The sequence below is a fragment of the Synchiropus splendidus genome, chromosome 17 (assembly GCF_027744825.2).
Source record: "Synchiropus splendidus isolate RoL2022-P1 chromosome 17, RoL_Sspl_1.0, whole genome shotgun sequence".
Lineage (NCBI taxonomy): Eukaryota > Metazoa > Chordata > Actinopteri > Syngnathiformes > Callionymidae > Synchiropus > Synchiropus splendidus.
The window spans coordinates 5124375-5152203 of NC_071350.1; the positions used below are offsets into that span (position 1 = coordinate 5124375).

Here is a 27829-nt window from a genome sequence, read left to right on the forward strand (position 1 = left end):
TTTCATGATCTCATTCGTCTTTTGCTCTGGCTCATAATGTACAAAAGGAGCGATGTAAATGGGGCAATTTTTGGGGAAATTTGAAAAGTAAAGGACTAAATTTAAATAGTTTATAAGATCAAGACACACATCCACTGTGTGTATTGTTACACACTTTCTCATCGAGCTGTATGTATCATTTTAAATCCGAATTCTGAGATGAAAGTTCTGCATGTATGTGTGCTGTGTTCAGCATTGATTTAACAGGGCGCAGCTACCAGGTAGAAGAGTAGGCCCCAGACATTTCCATCCTACTGCTAAATAATACTTTGTGATTACCAGTCCCGCCCTAAGGTCCAAAATGGATCTGGTCAGACAGACAGACGTTCGAAAATGTCAAAACCATAACCAGTACGAGGTAGAGACTAAATGCTTTAGCCTCAAAAATGGTTTGATCTGCCCAGCCACCTGCACTGCTTTTCCAGAGTGGGTGTAAGTACATGAAGTAAACAACAGATTCTCACTCCCAAGGTCGCCAGTTACTGGCTATTGTGCCCCAGAGTGTCAGCCTTCCCTATAGCATGCTGCCACCTTTAGCTATCAAATGAAGCACATCTCACATCCCATGGCAAATTCAGATGCTGTAGCAGTGCTTCACTGACTGGAAGGACAGAGATTGAAGTTAGGGTTAGCCTCAACCTTATGTCCGTTGGAACATCATGCCGGAAAGGTGACGTGTCGACAGCGGAACGGTATTTGATGCCCTGAGAGTCAGAATCTACTGGAGAAAACCAGGATATGTGACACATTTCTTCACTTGAAACATTCTAGTTATCACCATCACCAGTCTTTATTTTAGACATAGCAAAACAATCACTATTAGTTTCGCTTTTTTCAAGCAAGTCATCAACATACAGCATGCGTTTATAAATATAAGTGGCATCCTCCCAAACTTGGAGCATCTGACCTTGTGTACCTAGGCCAGACACAGAGCATTTTTATACATACATTGCCATAAAGACTGGTCAACCCTTCTCCAAGCAGCATGGTCCCGTCTCTTATTCACTAATACAGTTGCCGACCACCTTGCTGGGCAACACACATGCCACTAGGAAAGCATCACCCTTGTTATTGAGCAAACCTTGCTAGGTCCCGACTTTTGCCCCACCATTCATCCACCTTCTCCAGCTTCTGTTCCCTTTCTCCCATCTAGTGTCCTCTTCGAATCAGTGCAGGCAGTTGAAAACCAGTTGCTGAATTAGATGATAAATAGAAAAGGTTCTCTTACCATGTTTACTTCTGAGATGGAGTCAATGCTTGCAATGTTGATGCTCATTTGGACATTGACAGGAGGCCCTGCAGGAGAAACACATTTATGTTTAGTTTCCAATGAAGACTTCAGTGATACATATATATACGACTAAATATATCATCCATTCAATAACATTAAATCCTTATAAGTAAGTAAACATTGTAATCTTTGCTCCTGAGCCACCTGGGCTTTTTTAAGTTTAGTTTGTTCTAAATAAACACAATATTAAAACTGTGCAGAATGGAAAGGCAACAGAATCACATGCTAGTGTGGAATTCACTTGACAATAAAAAAGAAAAAAAAATAGTAACAAAGTGAGCCCCCTCCCTTCAGTGGGTACATGACCATAAAATAAAGACTTTAGAAACAATGCAGCAGAGAGGCACTCATCCAGTCTAATTTAGATGTAACCATTTCATGTCATGAGGCAGGAAGATCAAACCGAGCCTTGTTTACGTGACTGCAGGACGTAATGAAACATGTAAACCGCGATGCACGCCCACTCCCGAGCTTGTACTCTAAACACTTAGCCTACACTTCAGTGTTCACACAAGTTCAGCTTTACAAGGATTATCCATTCACTGTGGCCATCCAACCGGGGACTTCACGGAGATGAACGTTTATACACAGTGCAGGACTAGTTTCCTTGCTTAAAATTGCACCCAAGCGAAAACAAGCAGTAGTGCTGCATAGGTGTCATTACAATACACATGGATATCCCCCAAAGATAATTCCCTATTCAGCAACACCAGATCTGCATTGATAGATAGATGACTAACATCTGCACAATGTCTCCAGGATAGACCTGCCAGTAGTGATGGGTAGATGAGGTATCGTGAAACAGTATTGCAGGGTTGATGAAACAGTTGTTGGTGCTCTTGGTTTATAAATAATCTGAGGTTTCATTGAATTAGTTGGTCAAGTCCAAACATTTTACAGCAGGCGGTGCCATCTGGTGGCCTCTGAAAATCAGGATGCTGTTTCATGAAGCTTCATCAACCCATCACTACCTGCCACCACCTATACTATAGAAGCCTTTGATTTAGAGGACCTCTAGATCAGTGAAGAGGTCCAATGAAAGCCAACACAGACATTTTGTGGGGCTGGTCCCAAGACAGAAAAAGGGCAGTTATTATATTATTTAATGCATTTTACTGTGAGCCAGTTTGAAATATTAAGTTAAGTAACAAGTCCATTTAGTTTTTCACTACCAATTCAAAAACATCCTGATAAAACACATCGATGCTGGGCTCTCAAGTTTTGATCTTGGGTGGTAGTTACAGATCATGAAATAAATAAAGTGCAAATAAAAGCCTCCCATTGTCTTTGTCATGTATTGATGTGTTAAATACATGTTTAACTGAATAATCTGGGGAATTTATATTGAATATATTGAAAGTATGTATATAAGGTTTGAGAAATCTTCACACTTAACAAGTAAACCAACAATGCCATAGCTTAATATTGAAGTCAAATTTGAAGTCAAGTTTGAAGTCAAGTTCGAAGGCGTTGGATATTGAAGAACTTGAAGCAACTTCTAATAATATTTATCCTCAGTCAGGGTGAAGAAAGCTTTCTTGTTGTCTTCTACAGGCTACTGTGGAAATCGTATGTAGATCAGAGCATGCTGAGGACTATTATTGAGCTGCTTGTGTTGCCTGCTTGAGCTGATCCAGCCTAAATAAATGTACACTTCAGTCCAGTGTGTGTTCCCAACCCAGACAGAAAACGCATCCTCTTTTGAAAAGAAGTTCCGTTTCTCTCCAAAATGATGAAACCCATTTGCCATATTCCCAACACAGGTAATAATTCTAAATTGCAAAACAGAATTTACTAATTTAACAAGCACCAGAGCAGAGACAAAAAGGAAACAAATGTCCAGCGCAACCATGACTCATAAAAGGTGTTTGACCCAAACATAAGGGTGACCACACCCCCTTCATGTCGTCAAGTGTCCTCTATAAATAAATGCCTTTGAAAACAAGGAAACAAAAATAGTATCAAGAATAGCTGGCATCAAAAGTTTGGGTTACCAACCAACAAAGTTCAGCACCCAGAAAGTCTTTGACAAAGTCTGAGCCTTGTTTTTGACCCTAATCTGTCCAAATTCTTTCATGAAAGCGATTTACCTAAAAATACATCTGCTGGCGTTGCACTCTTGCATACTTCATCACTGACAGCCTTCCCTGCAAAGTGTCAGTGTATTTTCAGCCGGATAATGAATAAAACAATTCATTGCTGTTGTCTTAATTACCGTTGGCAGTGTACGCTGTCATTGAACTTCATTTGCAGAAAGTGTTTCCAAGTAGACAGCTTTGTCCCAAGAAAACGCTGGCCAGAAATGATCACGAGCCAATCGTGGAGAAGGAATTTTGGCCCTCCATTTGACTTCTTAGGTACTAGCCCGACATTAGACACCAAGCTATGTGTATATTTTATCTTAAGAGACAGTTAGAGAAACATACATTGTAAAGAAATGCTGGTGCAACTCCAGCACAGGAGAAGGTGCCTCTTCATTTTCATCCAAGCATTCTAAGTTTCAATTCTCCCGAGATATGAATTCCATTGAAAATATTTGTTTGTTGTCGTGACTGTGAGAGGCTGCAGGCTTTTAGCTAGGAGGGCATCTGGGCGTCTGCAAAACATGAAAAAATGGATGCCAGATTCCCGACTGCAGCTTCTCCGCCAGATGCCGCCATATACCAGCCAAGATACGGTCAAGAATTGGTTGTCTATATTTTCATGTTTTGCAGACGCCCAGATGCCCTTCGAGGTGAAAGCCTGAGAGGCTGCGTGGCTTTTTGCGTGTTTGGCCTCACACCTGACAACACCAGCAAGCAACACCATCCCTGACACGTTCACATATTTGGAATCAGTACAGTACAGTAATGTACTGAGCTGAAAAGAAGAGAAGAGTGCAGACGGAGGAACAGGTGGAGACTACTGTCAGGTGTGATCAGAAGCAGAAGTGTGGCAGCCCCAGCAAAAGGGAAGCTCCATTGGACAGTAATGAGATCTGCCATGACGTATGGTACATAGACAGCAGCTCTGACGCAAAGGCAAGGAAGCAGAATTGAGCTGGGAAGACACTCTGCAGTATTCACCTGCTACTCACAGCACACAGTTCCAGGTCTCACACTATACGAGCCGATGTTGGATGCGATCTGACTGCTCACACAGTACATCTATGTACGACATGTTGAACTCTTTTTTCCAGTAATGCAACGTAGAAGTAGAAGGCAGCAGAACTGGAAAATTGAACAGAACACAGTCAAATCCAAAAGCGAGAAACAAGGGACGTTTTGACGTCCATTGAATTGACAACAATAAAAACACTAGTTTCTAATGTGAAACTAGTCCATTCTGTAGCATCACTGAATGACATCATATGCCAGTTCTATTTATAAGCCCTTGTGGAATATCAAGGAGCGCCACCCTATGCCTTCCTAACCCCAACGTCTTCCATTTATGGGACGCGGAGGGACGAGGCTATGCCACGGATAGTGGGACATGTGCTTCAAGTGAAAGCCTAGTGGGTCAATGTGCAACACTGAAGGCTGCCTTTGTCGTCAGTATAGGACACAAAAGTCTGCTTTCCAAAGTCAATATATTATGCCATGCAGTGAGGATGGGCTGCTCTGGTTGGGGGCTTTACTTGCAGAGGTAACTTGAGCGTTTGTGTGACACAGAATTTGAAGTGGATTTCATTTCAGCAAGGGTAACACTAGACCACCAAAATGAGCAATCAGCAGACGGGAATGTTCAATTTCAGTGCATTTACTTTTGTCATTTTTACTTGCATGGGCCATAGGTGACAGTTTTAACTGGAACAATGTGACGTCTTTGTGCTCCCTCCTCCTTGCGCCCTGCGGCACAACATCTCAAGATTTGTCAAGACTTTGACCCATTCTTTGTTAAAAAAAACAAAAATCATGGGACAGGGAAGGAGGGCTGTTTTGCACAAGCAACCAGTAACCATGACCCTCAAGAGATGTCAAAGGACATTCACCCCCCTCTTCCTCCTCTCCTATTCCCTGCCCACATTCTTTCCCGAAACTGAGGCGCTCAATTTGTCACCACCGCTTTTCTCAAAATATAACTGCCTCCTGCATGTGTCTCACAGGTCAGGTGAAAAATGAATCCTCTGAAAAAACCTTCACATCCTTTATTAGTTCCCCTTTAAAAGTGCTTTGCTACGAGAGGCTTCACATCATCTTTATGATGGACTCCCAGCAACTCTTTGATGTCTTCATGTGTGACCTTCCAGTCATCTTTTGTTAAAATAGAAAAAAAAAAAAATCTGTGTGCTTCTATATTCACAAAGAATGTCTGTTATCTTGCGTTTAATATGAGCTGCACAGTCCAGAACACTTTGTTCCCTCATTCTTTAACGTTGTCATGGAGCTCCATTGTCCACAATGATGATAGAACAGATCAGCAGTCGTGTGAATTTGATTCCATTTTATTTTTGAATTATTCGTATGATTTTTACCCTTTGTCTTTCTGCAATGACTAAATGGCACAAACAGGAAAACATGCTCCTGTCTGAGTAGCCATTGTTATAAACTGTGGCCACATCAGTGAGGAGTGCAACCATAGAATTACACCGAATGAATCACATCGATGAAGGCACTCATTAATTCTGTTCTTGTTCTGGCGCGAGGATGTGGAAACGCCACGTCAACAGCCAACAGCTGACAAAGGACACTCCAAGGGTCATTGGAATTGTATAAAATCAACCCTTTTTGGTTTTCCTTATTGTTCCGATGGTGAATGATACGAAGAATCCATAGTTCAATGGCCCTGCTTTGGGAGGATTTCAACGCTTCAGCAGCCTTCAGGAAAAAGCTTACTACAGTATCTGAACCTCTGGGGGTGGATATCATGGCAATTCATCCTCTTGCCATCGCTATGGTAACAGCGGTGATTATTATTAAATCACAGAGAGAAAATGAACACAGCAAGCGACATTATAAAGTCATCTCAAGCACATTCATTCGTTACATCTGGCTGACAACAGCCAAACTTCGCGGAGGCTTTTGCCGTCAACAAGGTTGTTGGCTACATAAAGAATGACCGCCATTGTCTTTCCTCGCCAGCGGCATATTGATCATTAAGTCGAGAATGGATGAGAGATTACCAGATGCAGTCAAAGAGGAGAGGAAGTTTCAGCTGGTGTTCATTCAGGATTCTTTGTAAAATCCATTACATGTATTACATTCAACGTGCAGTTTCTTGTCCTGCCTCTTGCCCAATGACTGCTCCACCACTCCCGGCACCCTGAACAGGACTAAGGTTAACTGAAGATGCATGTATGTATGCAGTTTTAGTTATTAGAACTAATCCAAGCAACACAGCATGTTTTCCATTTAGATCCTCGGTCTTAGTTTTTTTGTGAACCGCCCAAATGCATTAGAGTGGACCACAGAAAGATGAGAGTAAAATATTGGTGACGAAAACAAGTACAAAATTGTTTGTCTGTCTTATGCACCCAGTTCTTGCCCTACAAATGATTCATGTTTTCATCAGGGGTAGAAATGTCAAAGCACGAATGACAATACTTTCAATCATAGGTTGTCATGGTGATATGAAAGTGCTCCACACTGCAGTATCTGGAACGGCCGCTGGTCTGGCTACCACAGTGGTTAACCACCGCTGTTCAGGGTTGAGGGGAGTGTGCTGGAGTCTATCCTAGAATGTTCCTCACAGAAAAATGCACAGTAGAGTCAGACACTTATAAACCTGAGAACATCAGCAGTGGTGTCAAGCAAGCACACATTTTTTTTTCCTGCAGACCATGTATTATGAACTATTGGTTATGCTATTTTTTTCAACAAACTACATTCATAATTCATTTATTGATGGTTAATATATCTAGAGAGACTTTCAAGACCACTACCATCCTCTTAGCGGATGGGTCAGCGGAAACTCCTGCTCCAGAATTCTCAAAAGAAACCCACAAACACTTCTTTAACTACAACAGACAACAAAGTGAAATTCAGTGAGTCTTAACTGGTTCATAGCTGGGCTAGTCCGGCAAACCAAGTTAGCACCGCTAGCTCTTTGCTTGCCCAAAATTAGTTGTGAAGTGTAGGTATAGTTTTTCTTTAACATGCTTTAAAAGTCATATATCTGATACCACTATTTCTTCTCGAACAAAGTAGCATCACTTTCACGCTCACACGCAGAGTAACTACGCCACATGTCTGTGTGGCTCGCACAGTCCTGACTTCAGTCCTCGTGTATCATGTCTCTCAATTAAAGCCTTTCAATTTTATCTTCGCTTAGAACAATGTGTGAATTTCATCTCGCGCCAAGAATGAAGAACAGATGCAATGTGGTGGGTGGTGAGGCTGCTCTGTTTGTAGTGGTGTCTGGCAAACACGCTCATGAGAAAACAGTCCAGAGTTTTTACAAACCTTATTTAGAAGCAAATTCCATGGGGCACAAAATCGTGAATTCGTGTGATGACACAAACGTAAAGTCTGAATGAGCAGGAGGACAAGGGGGTACGAAGTGTGACATGAATGGTTAGGAGTGACAAGAAAGAATTATGATTCTAAAATATTTTTGTGATAGCTCCCCCGACATTTAATCCACAGATCCACAGAAATAAAGAATATGAGTTTAGAACAGAATGAAAGACACCTCACAACCTCACCAAATTTCATCTCTCTTCTACAGTGTATGTGGAAGATACGATTTATCAGGCATAGTAATTTGATCATCTAAACACTCACTACGTGTAAAAAAAAAACATTACATAAATTAAAAGTAGCATTCAGAAGAGGCAGTAATCCGTCTCGGGCCACATAATGACTCTGACTGAAGAAGGGCCAGAGGAATGACATTCGCTATATGGGAGGTCTGTTTGGAACTGGCAGCACCGGCATGGCTGCTTCCATAATAAAGACAGTAGTAGGGCCGCTTTATGAAGGTCGCAGTACGTGGGCACCCAGGTGCCGTTCATACAAAGATGGAAACAACTAACTCCACCACAGTTCAGTGTGTTCAGAAGTGGTGTTGTTCGCATGGCTACAGCGCTGGAGCGTCTGCTGGTGATGTTTTTGACAGCCAACTTTTTTAGTCTTTGTTTCATTATTTTGTGAAAAAATAATAAGAACAAAAGAACAAGCTTTAGACACAGATCATTCATTTCTGTTCTTGATAGTTTTAGTCCATTTTTAGTTGACAGGTTTTAGCCATTGCTAACTTTGCCCATTCCAGTATCAAGAGGCGCATATTTAAAATTCAGTCGGACAGTAGTGGACACAGCAGGCCTCCGCTCTCACGCATTTGCTCAGTGTTTATTCATGCTTGAAGAAATCAGATCTTTCATTTGAATCGTTTTGGCCTTCATCCACGTCCACTGGCTGCCAGTTATGGAACATGCACAGACAGTAGCTCCCGTCTGGGTGGAACCTTCCTCTGATGACTAACAGAAGCCGCAGACAGCGAGCGTGGCTTGTTGTAATAACAACCATCCTCGCTGCTGGTGGTCACGTCTTTTGTTTCATTTGGCTCATCGGTCATGATGGAGGTAAAGAAATGACGATTTCCCTTCACAGCAACTATCAGATAAACTCAGCTATGAGAGAATATGAAACCCTCGTCCTGTCAGCCAAATCATCCCCCACTGGCTCGACTGATAAAATACTGAGATACGACATCATACATCACTTCAATATTTCTTACGTCCACAATTAATTTGATATTTTGATAAATGAAACAATATGAATTCGAGAACACAAAGGGACGTTAAAAGCATGTCATTTCAGCTCATCCGTGGCTCTTGAAATCAGATTCAAGAGGAAGCAAGAGTCAGAAAAAGGGGTTTGACGTCAATGTGTGCAGCCTTACCGTCCAGACACACACCACCATGTTGCAATGCTGTTCTAATAAAGGTGGACGTATCAAAAACGGGTCGACACGTCACTCAACAGGTTCAGTTCAGTGTGTGCAAGACTACATACTCTGTTTTTAAAAAAAAAACCTCTGTCTGATAATCAAGCCATTGCCTAGCAACAGAGGGTTCCATAGCAACTGAGCAGCATTTCCCCAACAGTGTGCGAGAGAAGCACGATGATTTATTCAGCTGAGTCCATGTTTGCTTTTGTTTTCAATGGTTACTCCTCTGAAGCCCTTTTCTTCTCAAACAGACAATTACTGCCCCAACAGTCGGGGCAGAATACACAGTAAAACAGACAGATATTCATAACAATGAAGGAAAATGTGAGCGCGCACTAGGACTGATCAAGAAATCCTTTTTAGGAATAATTGCTCTTTGTTCTTGGAAGCAGAAGGGATTCACCCTCATTATTGAACTGGCCTTTATGTTTCTGTACGACACCATCGGATGTCTTGTGTGAGCTTATGCACAGATTTCTAGATTTTAGGGGTAAATGCTGAGTGTCTCTGAAAGTCAATTGGATTTGTTTCCCTTTTGTTACATCAGCGCTCGGTGCTGGATGCCGCAGCTTTGTCCTACCCCTAACATTCAGCATGTATGGGCGTTGAAGGAGGCCATTGGAACACATGCTGGGCTTCTACATGAAGACTGGATGATCTAAAGCCCTCTGATTCATAGCTGCTCAGACAGTCTATTGTCAAGTAGACTACTGCATCCACTGTTGATGCCAAAGTCTTGCGTTGGTCATTGGGTCAATTGTGATGCTAAATGTTTCACCTCCAGCATGGTGTTCACAAGGATGGGTTGGGTAAGGTGCTCTATTTACTAAGTGACATAGATTCTTGCACCCACAAGTCCATTTGAGAATAGTTACAAGTCGACGCCTTGGGAGTGCGACAGTGTTGGGCGGAGAAGTTCAAAGATACACGGTCGCTCATGTTTGCTTGGCCCGCTTCTTAAGACACTAAATAACGCACAATTGTAGCTCAGACCTACAGTTCCTTGTGGAGGTGTGTTGGTCCAGGTTCAAGAAACAGTGTCCTCATTTTCAGTCATTTTTTTTATGTGAGATTTTGCCGAAATGGCCAAAGACTATATGTATACCAAACAGTGCTGTACATATTGAGGACACTGTATTGTGAAAACTAGTTGGCCCACCACAAAACATCAGGCTCCTCAAATAGGAAACATCTTGTTGCATGTTCATGTTTAAAGCAAAGATGATAATCCAAACAATAAGACAGTCCTCTATCTCAGACCGTTGTGGACTAGCACATTAGGACAGGTCGCTGGTCAATCGGCTGGCAAACACTCACGTAGACTGACATACACTTTCAAACCCACAGGCAATTTAGCTTCCAGTTGGCTTCACCTACACATCACGTCAAGTGTAGGAAGAACCCGGAGGAACACAAACTGTTCCCAGACATGGACACACTTGGCAGAGTTCAACCCAGGACCTTCCAACCGTAATGTCCTCACGCTAACACATCAACCAAAAACATCCGATCACGAATCAAAGAGTGTAAAAAGACACAAAGAACGGGGAAAGTTCAGTTTGTTTGTAAGTACATGATTAGCTAGACTTGTAAATCAGAGGAATATAAAGATATTTCCTCTAATGTGCATGTCATTACTGTAATGGCCCTACTTGTTACCATGATGGTGTGTTTCACAGCATAATAATGCCAAACATTCTTCTCGGCGCCGTGATTGTTGCCTTCAGGACAAACTGTGAAATAGTACTGAAGTCCTGCTGATTAGAATTCACTGTGTCAGGAATACATATCTGCGAGTATAATTTGATTCTTTTTTTCCACCTCAGCCGCAGCTGTATTTGATCCTGATATTAGGACCCACTTTTGCAGGCACATTTTGACTCGCTGTGTCGGAGCTCTGATGGTGTTGACGCCGACGTCAGCCTTCAGCGTTGCATGTTGATGCATCAGGCTTTGAATGGATGCTCATGGCATACAAGGGGCTCTATGAAGTAATCGCATCTTGTATGATGAAGTACATCAAGTAGTCAAGAGAGTTTCCGATCAGCTCCCTCACACACATCTCAACTCTTGGGACATAACATGGGAAAGGACAATTGTTATTCCATTGTAACACCTCGGTAGCTAGCTGTACCTGGATGGGTCAACATCCAGCACATAGGTCACAAAACTCACTTGAAGATAGTCACTATGTGACACCTTAAGAGGAGTGAGAATGGGTTGACTACAGCTGTTTGAAGTGAAGCACATTTGGGAGTGGAGGGAAAGAAGGGAACAATGATGACACCGATGAATATTTTAGAAGCTACAAAGCAAGCCCAAGATAAAGTTATTTTCATGACAGCAATGGGCTGACGTCGTGACGTGACTTCACAAATAAAATAGAAGCAGTAGATATGGATAAGGCATAGCACTAGACCTTCAGAAATTCAAGCTTGTTTACATTAGTTTAAGTTGAAAAAATTAGGGGTTGATCATTTAAGATCCCCATTAGCTCACCATGTAAGTCAAATCACTTGTACGTGAGTCAATTTCTCACCAACCCTGAAAGAAGATCTTTTGAAATACATTCATCCTGGTTGTAAGTCAGGTTGGACGTAAGTCGAATGCCATTTAAAATAGCCGACGCGAGCGTTATGGGTGCTACTGTAGTGGTAGATCGCTACGTGCTGTGGTGCCAGACATTGAATAAAAAAAAAACAAGAAGAAGAATCTGCTGGCCGTGGTCCTACGTACGGGTGGACGTAAGTCGAGCAGGTCGTAAGTCGGGTGTTACTTGTAATATAAAATATATATTTTGCCAGCGTGAAAGAATAAAAAGGCGAGAAAAGGAAGCAAAAGAATAGATGAGGTGAGGTAGTAGTTCATCACACGAAGTCATAGAGACAGAGGATAAGTAAAGGTGGTCCCATTTTTATCATACTATCCTGTCATATACTTTAGATCTGATGTATGAAACCCACTCAGATGTGGCACTAAAAAGCCCCATAGCATGAACAAAGCTGCCTACTTACATACTCAGATTTTGTCAGTGAATTATGAAACGGTGCACACATTATCCACAAATGCACCAACCCATCCATCATCAAACATAGGGGAATGTTCACAGCGCAAGGATGATCTGTGAATAGGAGAGTTGGAGCTGCAGTTGTTCATTTTCTTCATCTATTTCTCTGACCTACGGTTGAATGCAGGGAGTAGCCCAACCACGGCAATAACTCGATTAAACCACGGAGAAGTGTCACCTCTGTGGCAAGGGGTGGCGCTGTGACCTCTTTAGTCCGAGCTGACAGGTAGCAAAGAGCCATTTTGGACCGCTAGATTTGACTAGGTACACAGCGATTCTACATATAACCTCAGTGTGGAGCAATGAGCTAATGTTTTCACCGTCAGGTTGAACATGATGCCCAGAACATCTGGGAGACCATGAAGCAGAGGTTCTTAAAAATTCATAATCACAGTCCGATCTGGTTTTATGCTTGAATATCACTTTAGATCAGTGCGTGCGTGAGCCCTGATGTACAGGAGTTGGACAAAATAATGGAAACACCTTAAGGTGTTTCCATTATTTTGTCCAACTCCTCTATATAAGTGTGTACAAGTGCTTATGAGCCAATGACGCAGCCAGACGCGCCGCTACAGTCCACAAGCTAAACGGTAACACACATAGACGAATTGATGCTTACATTAATATGAATTACATCTTCATTCAACTATTGAATTGTAAAAATAAAAACCTTTAATCACTGTAGAATACTGACTTCCAGCCCGGAAACACTGAAGCCGTGGTGCGGATCCTCTGTGTCTGGTGGAGTGGGTTGCCATGTTTTCTACCATGGTCTCGCATCGCATTCTATTACAATCCGATGTTGGCTTGATTTTAAATAATCAGCGTTCTTTACCTTCTACAATAGAACAATAGAACCACAAGAAATTTGATCCCAGTTTAGCTATTTTGCTCTCATTCTGAAAGCACAGTGTGCCGTGCAGCGAACTGCACTGGGGAGTGCAGTTCGCTGCAGTGAGCTTTATGAAAAAAAAAAAAAAAAACGGCAAATACTCCTCCAATTATGAAGCTATGAGTTAGTTTTATAAACAATTATTTAAAGTTTGGAACTTATCTGCGGTTTCATCCTGTTATCAGTGTCAGACATCCCATCAATCGCAGCATGCTTCTATGTGTGGCGACTTGTGAGATGTGGACATCAGCGATATTACACGGGTAAACAAATATGGCGACCATGATTTCCAACGTAAGGCAGCAAAAGGGTTGAGAAACTGCAAATTTTGATCATATCTATTCTCCCTTTACGAATGAAAATGTACCCGTCCGTTTCGAATAATGTTACTGTCACTGATCACATACCTCCATGTGTTCTTTGCATTGGCTTTGCTGTTTACCATTATATCCAGCCCAGTGCCAAACGTTTATGACAACAATAAAAATAAACATGGCAACCGTGGAAGAAGTATTGATAATGTTGTGCTTGCAGAAAACACAAAACGGAGGCGGCGTCGTTCGGGGTGGTGGTCGGTAGTATTTCTCGACTGGAAAATGGAGAATTTCTGCCATTGCTATGCCGTGTCTCATTTGAGCTACGTATGGGGTTAGTAACAGCAACACTGCCCCCCTTGGTTTCCAGTGGAACTGCTCAGTTTGGTCCGTATCCTAAAGCTTTTATGAAAGCAGTGGTTAACAGACTATGTATGTATATTCATCAGTCTTCTGTCACGCAGCCTTGGTTGACTTGGTTGAATTGTTCACTCGATAGAAAGCCAGCCACAGCAATATGACACTGTACATCAGTGTGTTGAAATGCAGAAATTATGATAGAGATGACAGAGGACTTTTACACTGCAACCGGGTGCTTTCATCTGAAATATTGTAAATAGTATGATTTCATTAAAACAAATGGCAAGTGTCCATGTACAGTGCAGTTAATTGAGGACAAGTTTTTTTTTTTTTTTTTTTTTTCATTGCAGGATTTATCCTGAAGCTATTTGGAAAGTTATTGGCTAAAGAAGGGTATAATTCATTTATTGTCCTTCGTGGCGCAGCCTATAATTTATTTACTCACCCTAATTTATTCAGCAAGTCACACATTGGCATCTTTAATCAATTACATTATTTCCAATACATGAACAAGCGAAGAGGGTGACGCCATTATTTTTCAAGTCATGTTTTAGACGTCGGCTCGCACCGTTTGACATGTACAGTAAATGCTGGAAACAGCCCCATGTGGGGTTACATCCTGCCCAGGCAGTCTACATGATGACATTAATCTGAGGAGATTATAAGAAGATTCACCTCAGCGATCACGGCTAACGCATCTCAGGAGAACACCAAACATAAATTGCTGCCTTATGAATGCGCCGTCCTCACCATTACTCCCACACTGATCATGGCAACAGGGCAGAAGCCATTTTTGCCTAACTGTCTTAAAAATAGAATGGATTTAATTCAGAATAAGACACACATCATCTGGTCCACAACAGTGTCAGAGTTTATTCCCAGCATTTAAATCGGACTAATCCTAATCACTTTTTTGCTATCAATGATGTATCAAACCATTGCTCCGTATTTTTGGTTTTGTTTATTTTGTTTTGGTTTTCATTCCACTCTCTCAAATCTCTCCAGTGGCTGGTGTGACAACATACTTGTGACCATTCCGAACTTCCTTTTACACTGCAACCGGATGCTTTTGTGGCGTATGAGAGGGTCGTGCCAAGTCGCGTGTCAAACAACACTGACATTTATCGACCTTGGCCTAATCCCATGTCTCCCCCTTCAAGACTAGCACTTTGGTTTTGAGTACCTTCCACTAAGCAACGTAAGCGTCACTGGTTGCCGCGGTGTGTTTTGTTTACTGTATATGGAGTGTTGGAGACGTTTTGGAAATGCCAGCTCCAGCATTTTTGTAGGCTCTTGCATCAGCGCTGATCATCCCACTTCAATTGGTGAACGAACGGAGAAGAAATAAGTGGAGCCGAAAGTCAGCTTCACTGCTATTTTGCTGTGGCACTGTGCATCTACCAGAGGTACGTCGATGTTCGCGTGAATGCTCGCCAAATGATGTTTGTTGAGAAAGAATAACACTCATTAATGTTGTATTGCTATTTCTGTCGGACACGTTGGACCCTCTAGGTCACGAATGTACGATATGAGGAGAGAGAAAACAAATGAAGAGCAGTCCTTGTTACTAAAATGTCCCTGTTGTCCCCCATTGGTTTTAAGAGATGTTATTCAACTCACACTTTGGTATCCTGGGAATGTATCCACACTTCCCACTTTGTTTCAAGTCAGTTCGGGAGCCCCCTCGGTTTGAAGGGATCATTTCAAGTCATGAAAGATGAGTGCCCTTGGACACACTACACTTAAATGTGAACGCGCAAAACCGAGTGTTAGGGCCAATATCAAGTGTTAGGGTGAGAATTGGGACAGGCCCAATGCCTTGGCTTCCCTGCAGCGTCTAAGCTCATCCCTTACTATCGTTGCGTCGTGCCTGCCTGTTCTGATTTTGTCAGACCACCTAGAGTGTTCCACATGCGTTGTCACGTGTTGTCGGTGAGGGGGGGGTGTTAATGTGGTACATTTTGGTACATTTGGTGAATGTAAACCCAAACTTTCATTGTCAGTTGTAACCAAAACGACATGTAAATCATGTGCCTTCACTGAGCATCGTTCTATGATTCAAAATGCATTTTTTTTATAAGAAACCTAATACATGCTCCACTTATTTCCAAAGGCCACAGCCACACACTTTTATCATTTGTTCCAGAGATTAATACACAGAGGATAATGAGCTGGTTGTGATATGACTTATTTAACAGTTCAAATGTAGTGCGAGACACAAAGTTAATGATAAATAGGGACCGAGTCTGTATGTGAAACAAGTGTAACATGTACTCATGGCGCCCAGCAAACTGTCAAGCACACTCACATGCAATTCATTACCTGGGTTTATATCACTGCTTTATTCCCCTGTCCAGCCATCTGGAGCTATTTACAAATAAAATGATGATGATAAATGTGCAGGACAACACAAGTCACCTTGTGCAAGGGAGATAGGAAACGAAACTTGAATGATTTTGCACAGATTGCATCTCAACACCAGCAATAAAACAAAGGGCAAAAAAGGGTCGAAAAGACTATGTCAAAATAAAGCACAATAAATGTTGTCAGGGCATGATACAAATTCATACGAAGATACAGCAGAAGAAGAATCCTGTTGAAAAGTAACATTGACAACATGGGCTTCCACACTTAAAATACTCTGTAACAGAAAATACAGTGACAGCTTCTGTGTCGCTGAAGGTTCCCACACATTCTGACAAATGTGACCTCATGAGCACACAAAACATTCGACGTACGTTTTCCAGATGGGTTCATTTGCATTTAATGGATGCTTTCCAGCAGACATAATGAACCAAATGAGAACTGTACAATTTCTAAATGTAGGTGTTCAAGTGGGGCTTATAAATGGAAAAAGTCTGTTGTATAATCCACAGCAGCCGTGACACAGGAAGGACAGCGTGCACCATCAGCTCTTATCACTCTCACAAAACAATGATTCATTTTCGGAAGTAAACAGTAAAGTAAATAAATATATATATATATATATATATATATATATATATATATATATATATATATATATATATATATATATATATATTACGCACTTCAAAATAGTCGATATTTGATGCATTAGAGAGAATGTGTTGTGTGTTTTGAGTTATGGACTTGAATGTTTATGGGCAAATTTTCTCCTCTGGTTCCACTCTTAACAGTATCCCAGTGGCAGACAGTCCAGCCCCAGGAACAAGGGCTACTCACCTCTCCCTGTGAGATCCCAATATAGCAGCTGAATTCTGACAGAGGCTGCTTATTGTTCGACGGGAAAAAGCGATGAATTGTAAAAGCAGAGAAGGAGGGCTTTTTAAACAGCATCATCAAGGCTTTATCTTGCTTTGCATCGTGGTTGTATAATTTTGGAGCAGAAACCTGATTCATCCACGTTGTCCTTGTATAATGAGCAAAGCTTTTAAGCATGCAGCTTACCGGCAGCGAGGCCGAGAGCATCTATCTCCACATGCTGTAAATGACATTTCGTTCCTTGCTTATCTGGGTAAAAACAATTGGATAGCTCCTTCTTGCCCTTGGCCAGCCAATCCTGCCCCTGTCACGGGCGCGACTCCCATCAATCACCGCAGGTTCAAAATGTGACGCACAGGAGACTTTACAAGGAGAGTTAAATGGTCAGGGAGAGAGGACAAAAAAAAATGGCCCTGCTAGCAGGATGCCTCACCAACATCTGACCTTTTTTTTTTCCTATTCTGCAGTCTACAGTGATGCATTTTGGTGCCATTCTATCAGCATTTCCCCCCTTCATTTTAAAGTTGCTGAAAACAACACTATGAATGGGAAGATAAAGTATTCTCCCTCCCGCTATCTCTCAGCACCCTTGCCCCCTCCGCCTCCCAACATACACACCTCATTTAATTCAAATAGAACATCTAAGAGATGGGGAAAGGGAAAAGTGCCCAACTCAAGCATTTTTCTTGTGTTTCTCGGTAATAAATCACAGGCCATTCTCTCTTCATCAGGATAGATATCACTTGTACATGGCCCTACATCCATCCTGGGGCTCTGACAACACACTGCTGTTTTGTGCTGAATTGGCATTACTTTGAGACTGAATTACGACGGCCCATGCTCTCTGCCGGCATGCAAAGCAGCCTACAAGTTGACGCGTGGTAGCGCACAAACCAAGCAGTTGCTCCTGCGATCGCTTAAGTGTCGACTGATCGTGATCGAGCTGCAGCACTTCTTCATGTAATGGCTTCTACACATACATTTAACCTAATGTTCCGAGCGTATCAATCCTTTCTCTCGGACAGTCAACCCCACAAAAAAAACAAACAAAAAAAAAACGATGGGCTTTTATTCTTTTATTATTCTATTCCTCTTACAAAGTCAGGTTATTGAACTGGAGGTTGATCAAATAAAAATCAATAAACCTGTTTATAGACACTTTTGTCTTATTTATTACTGCAGTTAAATACTTCACAGCATTGGTTCCTCTATGCAAAAGCCAGATCACTAACTATTTCACTACACAGACAGAAACCGAACAAAACCTGCACCAACTTGGGCTTTCAGTTCTGCGTGTACAGACTCCCTTCTTCCTCTTCGGTCAATTAAGTGTCTATTCTCTTCACCAGTCTGTGCTGATCTGCGGTTTCATGGCTACATTTAGTGCTTTTCCATTACAAACAAGATCAAGCTGCAGCTGGGACTCATTGGTGTCTATGAGAGATGAGACTGAGAAAGCTCCAGCCACAAACTAGAGAGCGAAGCAGGTGACTACATCCCAGATGTGCTGAAACATGGAGGCTGAACTGCTGTGGTCCTGGCTTCACCTGAGGCTTTTCATGACTTTGGTGGTTAATCTGTGGAATGTACGCTAATGCTCCTTCAGTTGGAACCATTAAGACGATGTTGGACTGTAATGAATACCTCATACAGCCATAACGGAGCTTGAGAAACAACTGTGTTTGTGTGGAGATCCAGCTTCATGATACTCTTCTCTCTCCATAAAGCTGAGTCTAACTGAGCCACATCAACATTTCGCGGCAGCAAAAGCAAGTAGTCGATTGAAACGCCTATGTGTCAACATGCAAACACTGAAGGCAGCCTTCAGACGCAAAAGCCCACTTTCCCAATGTCCATATATTATATATATTATATATGTCCATATACGACGGACAGCTGCCGATGACTTGTTTCTCCATTACTTGTTTCTCCATTCTCCATTCGGGAACTCCATTATGAATTTCAAATTATTTCACCGCTTTCACCAAACATAAACGGCATGTTCTGCTTCGGTTCTGCTGAATTTTGTCATGAGTTTTCCTGATCTTGAAGAATCCAAACCTATTGGCTCTCACCGGTTATTCAGTCTCTCAAGATCTGTATAGTGTTTTCTTGGTTTTTGTGCTTTTTGTTTATTATATCTGCCATGCCTTGTTATTTGTGTGACAGTTGGAACACATACTTGTTTGTTTCCTCTCATATTCAAGTGTTGGTCTCTGTGTCTTTCTGTTTTTTATTTTATTGTGTGTCTTTCTCATCCAGTGGTCTTTTTTTTTTTAACCTCCAGTCCATAGTCTCATATAACGTTTTGTACACTATTGAAATGCCTATGAATCAACATGCAATGCAGAAGGCTGCCTTTGGCGTCAGTATAGGATGCAAGGATGCACTTTTCCAACGTCAGTATATTAGACCATGGGACTGTGGATGGTTTGGTTTAATGTTGTCTCATGTAAGTGCACATTTTTGACCATTTCAAAGCTCAACGGTAACAGTCACCAACCTCGTGAATGCTCAGATAAAGCCACTAAATCAGGGTGTCCAACCGGTTCTCAAAGGCTTGGGTCCAGGTCTTCAGGTGTCGATTCATTGTGAGTCTGGAGCGACTTGTCTCAGCGGACACCAGTGTGGCTAACCAATGTGTGCATGTTTGGTTGGAACGAAAACCCGCACCCACTGACACCCCTTTGTGGACCAGTTTGAGACCCCTGCTCTAAATAAAGCATCCAGCAATACATCCTATTCTTCCACTCAAGCCAGAAGCCAGACATGCTGGCATTCAATTCACAATTCTCACTCACACTTTGGCTCATGTTTTCAATAATCGTGAGTACTGAGGTTCTGAGGGGACACTGTGAGGAAGAGGAACTCAATATGAAACAATGGGTCACAATTTAACAAAAACGGTTGTAAAGGCATGACGTCATCCGCATGAGCGATTCCCATGTAGCAGTCTGGTCAAGCCCTCACTGGATCTTGAAGAATGAAGCATCTATTGTTGAGCGCGAAAACGTCCGCACGCACAACTGATGACTAACACCATAGCTGCTGCATCATCCACCAAAAATCGTATTACTCCACTGTGGAGCTTCCTGGTGGGGTTCAATACATGACGCCTGCCTCCGAATCCAAATTGAATTACTCAGCTGCTGACTGAGAAGACAACCGATGAGTTGAAAAAGATGCAGAAGCGACTGAGTCCAAACAAATCTGGAAAGTTCAGCAGTAATCCAGGTTCGTTCTGGGCCTCATATGTGACGAAGTGAGCAAGACAAATGTGTGCTTTAATCAGTTAAAGAGCTCAAAGCCCCCACTGAGTGATCCCCCTCTTTCAAGTTGCATGTGGCGCAACCTGCAGTTTTCTGCAATCACATTTCACTGTGTGTGTGTGTGTGTGTGTGTGTGTTAGTGTGTGTGAGCACTCAGCATTGATCAGGAAGAGAGGATGAATCTTTTTTTCCCCTCACAGTTGCAGTTTATATTAAATTAAAATGGATTATTTCAATACTTTTGCATGTACTTATTTTATTTACTTTATTAAAAAAAAAAAAAAAAAAAAAACCTAACACCATCGCAAAAAAATTAAACAAATGTGTTTTAAGATAAAGCGTTTTTTTTATTTTATTTTGGATTTTGGTTTCTCTACTTTTACTTTCACATTGAAAAATGTGCCGTAAACACACCATATTCCAGTGATCGACAAGTTTTACAGTACCTATAGAGCTCATGGAGTAAAGGACAAGGAACACAAAACTGCTTTACTCCACGTAATAAAACAGTGGGACACAATAAATGCAATAGCAACGACTGTTCATGGACTTGTATCAAGGAGTAACAAAAAATATTTATCTTAACAGTTATTAATAATTTTTTTATGTCTTGATAGTAGAAAAATAATAAGCTTGTTTCATGCTTCTGCTCTCAGTTCTTACACAACAAGAAACCCTGAGCAGAAGCTAACAATACACTGGTGACCCGTGGCTCCACGTCCTTCACAGAAGATTGACCTGAAGACAAGTGACAGTAAAAAATAAATGGCGCTTGAGTCGATGCTTTCTTCCAACTGTTCCTGAACATGGAACGGCTGAAAGGTCTGACCGTCTGACCGGGTATTATTTATGGCCCTTAGCATAGACAGGATCCACCACCAGACACGTCACAAAGGGTCATTTCCGGTTCTCGCTCCGTGCTCCAAATTTCATTTCACTTAGAGTTGTAATTCAACAGAAACAGCTTTGTATTGCGTTGTTTCTGAGGCGTGTTGGTGACACTTTAAGAGCCCTTCAGTTCCAATCCCTGAACCCAGTTTTGAACCAGCCAATGTGTTCATACAGGAACAAAAATGGTTTGGAACCTGAATGGTTGTTTCACGGCGGCAAACAAAAAGAAAGTTGGTTTGGGCTCACACACCATGACATCATCGGTGGGTCACATTCTATCATTAAAAAATAAAAAGGAAGGCGAGGTGTGAGAGTGCTACAGTACGTGACACATCACCTATATATACCTGATGCAGCCGACGTCATCGCCTCCTCATCAGCAAAAGTCACTGCAGTTGGATAACATTTAAAAAAAAAATCTTTATATCAGTGTGACTTACTTCAACATGAGTGATATCTTTTGTGCCCTTCCACGTCAGTTCTGCTCAAATGAATGTGAACGTGTCTAGTCTGCTATAAAGCACAGAGGTTCTGAGAATTGAGAACCAGAAACAGGATGGTGTGAAAGGGCTCTAATATTGCTTTAGTTATATTAATCTCCTGTCGAAACTGGGCAAAAATTTAGACAGTCTTAAGACTCTACACTGATCTTTACAGACCAAATGCATCACACAGTTACACATAATAATGTGTGCATGTAACTAAATAAAAGAGCAATTTGTATGTGCAAATGATTTGCCAGATTATGGGTGGTTGACATATCAATATGCATTTTCCTCTCAGAAAGGTTTCAGGTTTGTATGAAATGATCAGTTCATCGTGTGTCAGTGTGCATTTGATTTGACTATGGCAAGGTTAAAGAAGCAGCCGCCAATGAGTAATTATTCAATGCGTGATTTAGCTGGGTCATGTATCTCATCACTTGATAAATTTATTCACATACATTTTATGGGTCATCACTTTTATGGACCCTGCATTATTACACTGTGTTACCACCCACATAGAGGTCACGTGTTAGAGCAAGCATAGGCCCATGCCATGTTCTTTCCTTCATGTCATTGAGAGTATTTTGGTGAGTATACTGTAAATTTTTTTATATGTTGAGAACTAGAAAAATGTTGTCAACATATAACTAGGAAAATGTCGGCTTTTGGAACTATCTTCATCCATCGACTATATAATGTTTTATTTTTACTACACGTAGATTTTGCATTTATAATATCTGACGCAGATAATATGTAGCAGTGTCACAAAAGGCCACTGATAAATACAAAAGAGCATTTCTGAACACTTCTAAAAAGAGTGAAAGGACAAAGCGGACTGGTAAACAATGTCGTGGCCGAAGGGTTACTGATGAATCTCCACCAGTGGGAATGTGGCTGAAAGTGGAATGAACAAGCACTGATATGAATGAGACTTAGGAAATACGGGGGGAAAAAAACTGACAAATATGATGAAGGGGATTTGACAGTGTGGCTGTGAAATGTTATTGGAACAAAAATGTTCCATTTCACAACTCATTTTAATTTTGAAAAATGCATCCTGTTTTTGAGAGCCGTTTGTTCGTGACCTCAGTTTGGTGTCCAGCATCGAGCCAAATTAAAACAATTGAGAGTTGCAACCCGAGGCATTCGTGTCGTCAGCATTTGTGTCAGGACTAGAAGTAGCTGACTGATGTTGAAAATATCAAGAGCACACATGATGTATTACAGTGCAGCTTCCTGGCCCGAGGGTGCAGCAGAGCCACTCTGCCCAGGATTCTCCCTCCTGCCTGCTCCACAGTTCACACGGACTGCTGAAGCACACCAGCCTTGCACAAATGCAATCGCCTTTCTGTCAGCACATTCGCCGAAAACTCTTGTTTGTTTCTGTTCATATCTATGTCAGCCTCTGAACAAAAATGATTTCATTTTATCTGATCACTTTTCAGGAAGGAGACGGCTGATAGTTAAGTGTCAGGGGTGTAAAAATGCAGTTCATACACCATGGCTGCTTAAACAAATGAAAAGATGTCGATCTGATCCTTCTTGTGTTCTGAGGTGTTGTGCATTGTAAACTATAAATGTACATGAAGCCTCCCATTTTATTCTTGTGACTGGCGATAAGCTGATGAGGCTTCATGAAACGGTGTCCTCTTTTTCAGAGGCCTCTAGATGGCATTCTCTGCCGTATGACAGACTGCACTGATACCTCTGTCATCAAACCGAAAACCCACTATACACTGCCAGCACCTTTAAAGTCTATAAAAAAATTATGAATGTCATCAGCAACAAAAGGGCAGCGCGTTGAATCACCGCTGAAAACTAGGCTGTCTTACAATGCAGCAGGTTATATGGGCACTGAATGGACGGTGTTCAGGACCCAATTCTAGGGTAGCACATCCCCCCCCGATAAACATGGTATATATATATACATATACATATATATATAATTTTTTTTTTTTTTTTCATTTCTTTATTTATATTTATTTTCTTTTTTCTCTTGTACAGATTTAGAAAACACATCTTGACCATAAATGACTTTGACCTTTGCTAACACAATATACCGCCAAAAACAATCTCATCTGTGACAATTCTGCGTCTCATGATAAATTTAATAAACACTCGGCACTCGCGGCATTGGACCTGCATACATGACCGTGACCACACTCTCCAGCTCTGCGGCATTTGACAGCCGACACTGGCGTGTGGCAGTTGTGTAGAGTTTGATGTGCTTTGGCTCAAGATCGTAGCTTTAAACTTATTTTTAATACAGGGAACCTTTGATAATGACATGGGTCAACTCTGGGTCGCTGGATCTGTGTTTATTTTATTAGATGGAGTGGTCCTCATAGGTTCTCTGACGCGGTCACCTGCCTTCATATCAACACATGCAGGTCTCCCACTACCCTGGCGCCTCAGCGAAACACCGTGGTGAAAACAGTTGGGTATAAGACGGACCTCTGCTCCGGTATTGATGGCAGCGTTCCCATTAGGCTTCACTGATCGCAGACACACTCTGATTGGCAGCGCTAATGCTACGACCCGGCATCAGTTAGGGACCATCAACAATCAACAAAACGGTCAAAGTATTAGTGAAATCTTCAACGGCAATGAAAAACAACCATTTTAGGAGAGAGAATTGTGGAAAGATTTTTCATCACACAAGACAAAGGACTGGCAGTTTTTTTTTTTTTTTTTTTTGGAGAATAGAATATGACTAAATGAACATTTATTCACATTATTTCTTCAACAGCATCTAGGAAATGTGTCCAGACTGGTCCATAGTTAAAGTCAACTGTTAATAGACATGAGATACAGCAGACAGACGGCTCAATTTAACCCCTAAATAAAGCTGGCAGAGCAGCCTGTCCGACATGAGCAGGTTCTACCAGAGAAGTGAAACACTGAATTTTTCATCTCTACACTTTGTTCACTATTATATTTAAACATGAACAAATAATGATGTTGGACACAGACTCTACTAATAAATTTCATCATAAAACAGTTTCACGAGAGGCTGTGGTGTCCAACACATGGAATAGAATGAAAATGTATTTATCGTAATAAATATCGTTATTGCCGAAATTATAATAATTTTTTTGTCCATTCATGTCCATTTTTGTCCATCCCTATTGAGCACGCCTCCATGCATGAGCACTGCCGTGGCAATTTAGGGTCTCAGATTTGTTTGCGCCATGGATGTCATTGGAAAAAAGTGTTCCTCTTGCACACATCCCAGCTGATATTTCAGGCTGGCGTTCACATTATTTATTCCACCAGTTGAACATAGTTTGTAACACATTTAAGCTAAAAACATAATTTATGGAAATGATCACAACCAAAGACCATGCAGTGTCCATCCAGTTTAGCTGACAAAATTGTGTGCTATGTTCATAAAGAGCACAATAAAGGATTTACCCAGCTCGCGTTTTCTTGGATTAAAAGCAACTAAATCTTGGCAACTGCAACATGCACATAACACAAAAAAAACAAGTATTTTCAACTCAGAGCTTGGACTGAGACCCTGCCCGAGGAAGCTTTGGGAGCTCCAGAATGTGTAAATGCATTATTTAGCCTGATCACTGGTGTAACTAAGGATGGCGACCTTGTATGTCTAAACTGTAAGTTGTTTTGATGGCGCCCTGAGACACTTTCATCTGATTAAGTTGCTGAAGAAATGTCACTTAGAGTCCAGCCACTCTTGGCATCTTTGTCAAAGTCATGTTTCAGCACTGTCTCACTCCAAAGGTGTCACATATTGGCGATTGTCAAAGGGACTTTTGTGTCCCGTCAGCCTTCTTCATTGCATGTCGACCATTCAGTTTCAACTGAATCACTGGTATTTCTTGAACATAAGTGGTTGGGGTGAGGGTGCGCGAGGCTATTGTAAGTTCTCATGCAGTATGATGTCACTTGATATATCCAGTACCTCAAGTATCCCATTAGGTACTACATAAACCAAGTGACATGAAACTGTAGCTGACTCAGTGCCACTGTGTGGCTCAACTCTAACCCCAACCACTTTTTTTCATTGTGTCAGACAAGCACTGAAGCGCTGCTTTGGGCATCAGGAAATATAGCGGGAGGGTAAACATGACAATTGAAAGCTTAGTGTGTCAACATGCATTGTGGAAGGCTGAGTTCTGAATCACCTTGGGGACATTAAAGTCCTTTTAATTATTGTCCATATCACACACTTCATAAATGTGAATGTGTAATGTCTGTGCGTCAAATACAATCTATAAAATGTCAAGCAAAAGACAGTTTCGTGTTATTCAAAGCACTATACGAACTTCCCATCATGCCGGTGTGAGAGCAGTTCAAGAAGTCAAATTTCTCTTTCAACAAATAACCAGTCAAACTTTGCATAGGTGGGAAAGCACGAGCTCAAGACATGACAAAAAAAGCAAATGTCGAATACCAAAATACTTGTTGGAGAGTTTCACAACAATTTAAGTTAAGGTGAAAATATCAAATGTCAGGGAGTGAACATGGCTTTGAAGTTTAGGTTTTTAAGTTGTCAAGCAATGAGGCAAAGGTTTGGCCGTTCAGTGAAGAGCAAGTGGCAGGTGACTTCTCAAGACAAGAAGTTGGTACCATTCAACCAGTCATGCAGTCAACAGCTTTTCTCCATTCTCTTTGACACTGTCCCCTCACTCAAGAAGAAGACCAACCTAGTAGAAACCAAAACAACAATGCCCACAAAAAGCAGGGGCAAGAAACTCCACGAAAAACCATCCGTAATATTGGTTGGTCTTGAATATCAACTGCATTTCCATTATTACATCCATTTACATATACACCCATTCCCACTGCAAAAAAACTAGAATGGAATATATTTTGGCAACACTTTACTTAATGGTCTCATCTATAATGCCGAATTACTATATTCAGAAAACATCATATTGCATTTATAAGGCTTCCTATAAGATGTTGTGAAATGTTCATGATCATGTATGTCAACATGTAACAAGCTTTATTAAGGGCCTGTCCCAACCATTCCCAACACTCTTTTATTTGCATGAGTATTGGTGTACTGGTGTGGCATAATGTTATCTTACTAATATTACACCACATGGTTCAGCTATGGTTTACAGTCATGGTTAAGGGCTCTTGAGTTAAGTTAAATTGAAAGCTTGTCACAAGTTTCAAAGCATGATTATGAATATTCATAACATCTTCTGTAAAGTGCAAATGCATTGTGATGTACCTATTACCTATATTTTAACTCTGACTTCTAAAGAAACCATTGGCAATGTTTTCATAAACTACTGTAGTAGTAAGCAGACTGTTGAGAGCTGTCTTTAATATGACAAATTCATAATCTAGATTTTCATACGTATCAGAAGTACTGTAATGACGTATATTCATGTCATTCATTGGCCAAAAGTTGTGAACAAAGCTTGAACACATACCTCCAAAATCAGGCCGTAGACGGATGTCATATCCTTTCAGCAACTTGTCCACGGTGGTCTTGGCCACAGACATTCCGGAGCTTCCGGTGGAGGAGCTGGGAACAGAAACAGACCAGATTGAAGCAGAATATTCAGTACTCTTATCCCAGGTTGCCCATTTTCTGCCCCTTGTTGTTTGACTTGTTTCAAGTCTTTAATCAAAGGCGGTGGCATCAATTTATTAATAAGCATTTTCGCAGTCTATTTTCAGACTTTCTGGTGAAGTGACTTTAAAGACTCCCAAGATATGAGGAGGTCATTCTTTCAAAAATAATACTTCAAAAGCAAAGCAACGAAATGCTGAACTTATGATTGTGATCAGCACTTCTCCTTCCCTCAGTCTGCACAGACACTGATGGATCGACTAGAAAAAACAGACCAACTTCAGCAGTGGTGGAGCAGAATGAGTCCAGTACTAGTGAGAATGGCGATGTCAAGTCAGACGAATAGCGATAAAACTAGCTCACGATGTAGAGCACGAAAAAAAGGGAGTCGCAGACCTCAAAACCTGTTTTCCGTGGTAAATTATTTCACAATGAAAACTCAAAAAACAAAGGAATACTTGTGGTTTAAAACAGTGACTCTTGTTAAGATGGTTTTGGATAAGAAAAGATTTGTTTTCATGGGGACTTGGAACTGAAAGAAACACTTCAGACACT

At 41.4% G+C, this 27829-nt stretch overlaps 1 protein-coding gene across 3 annotated transcripts in view; it reads right to left on the reverse strand.

Annotated features, from left to right (window-relative positions):
* gabrb4 (gamma-aminobutyric acid type A receptor subunit beta4) overlaps positions 1-27829 on the reverse strand; it is a 60890-nt gene that overhangs the window by 30132 nt on the left and 2929 nt on the right. For all 3 annotated transcript variants that reach the window (XM_053847410.1, XM_053847409.1, XM_053847408.1), the window contains 2 exons: positions 27132-27226; positions 1268-1335 (listed from right to left, as the gene is read on the reverse strand). In XM_053847410.1, the coding sequence (XP_053703385.1) occupies positions 1268-1335; positions 27132-27226 (163 nt within the window). The remainder of the gene's footprint in view (positions 1-1267; positions 1336-27131; positions 27227-27829) is intronic.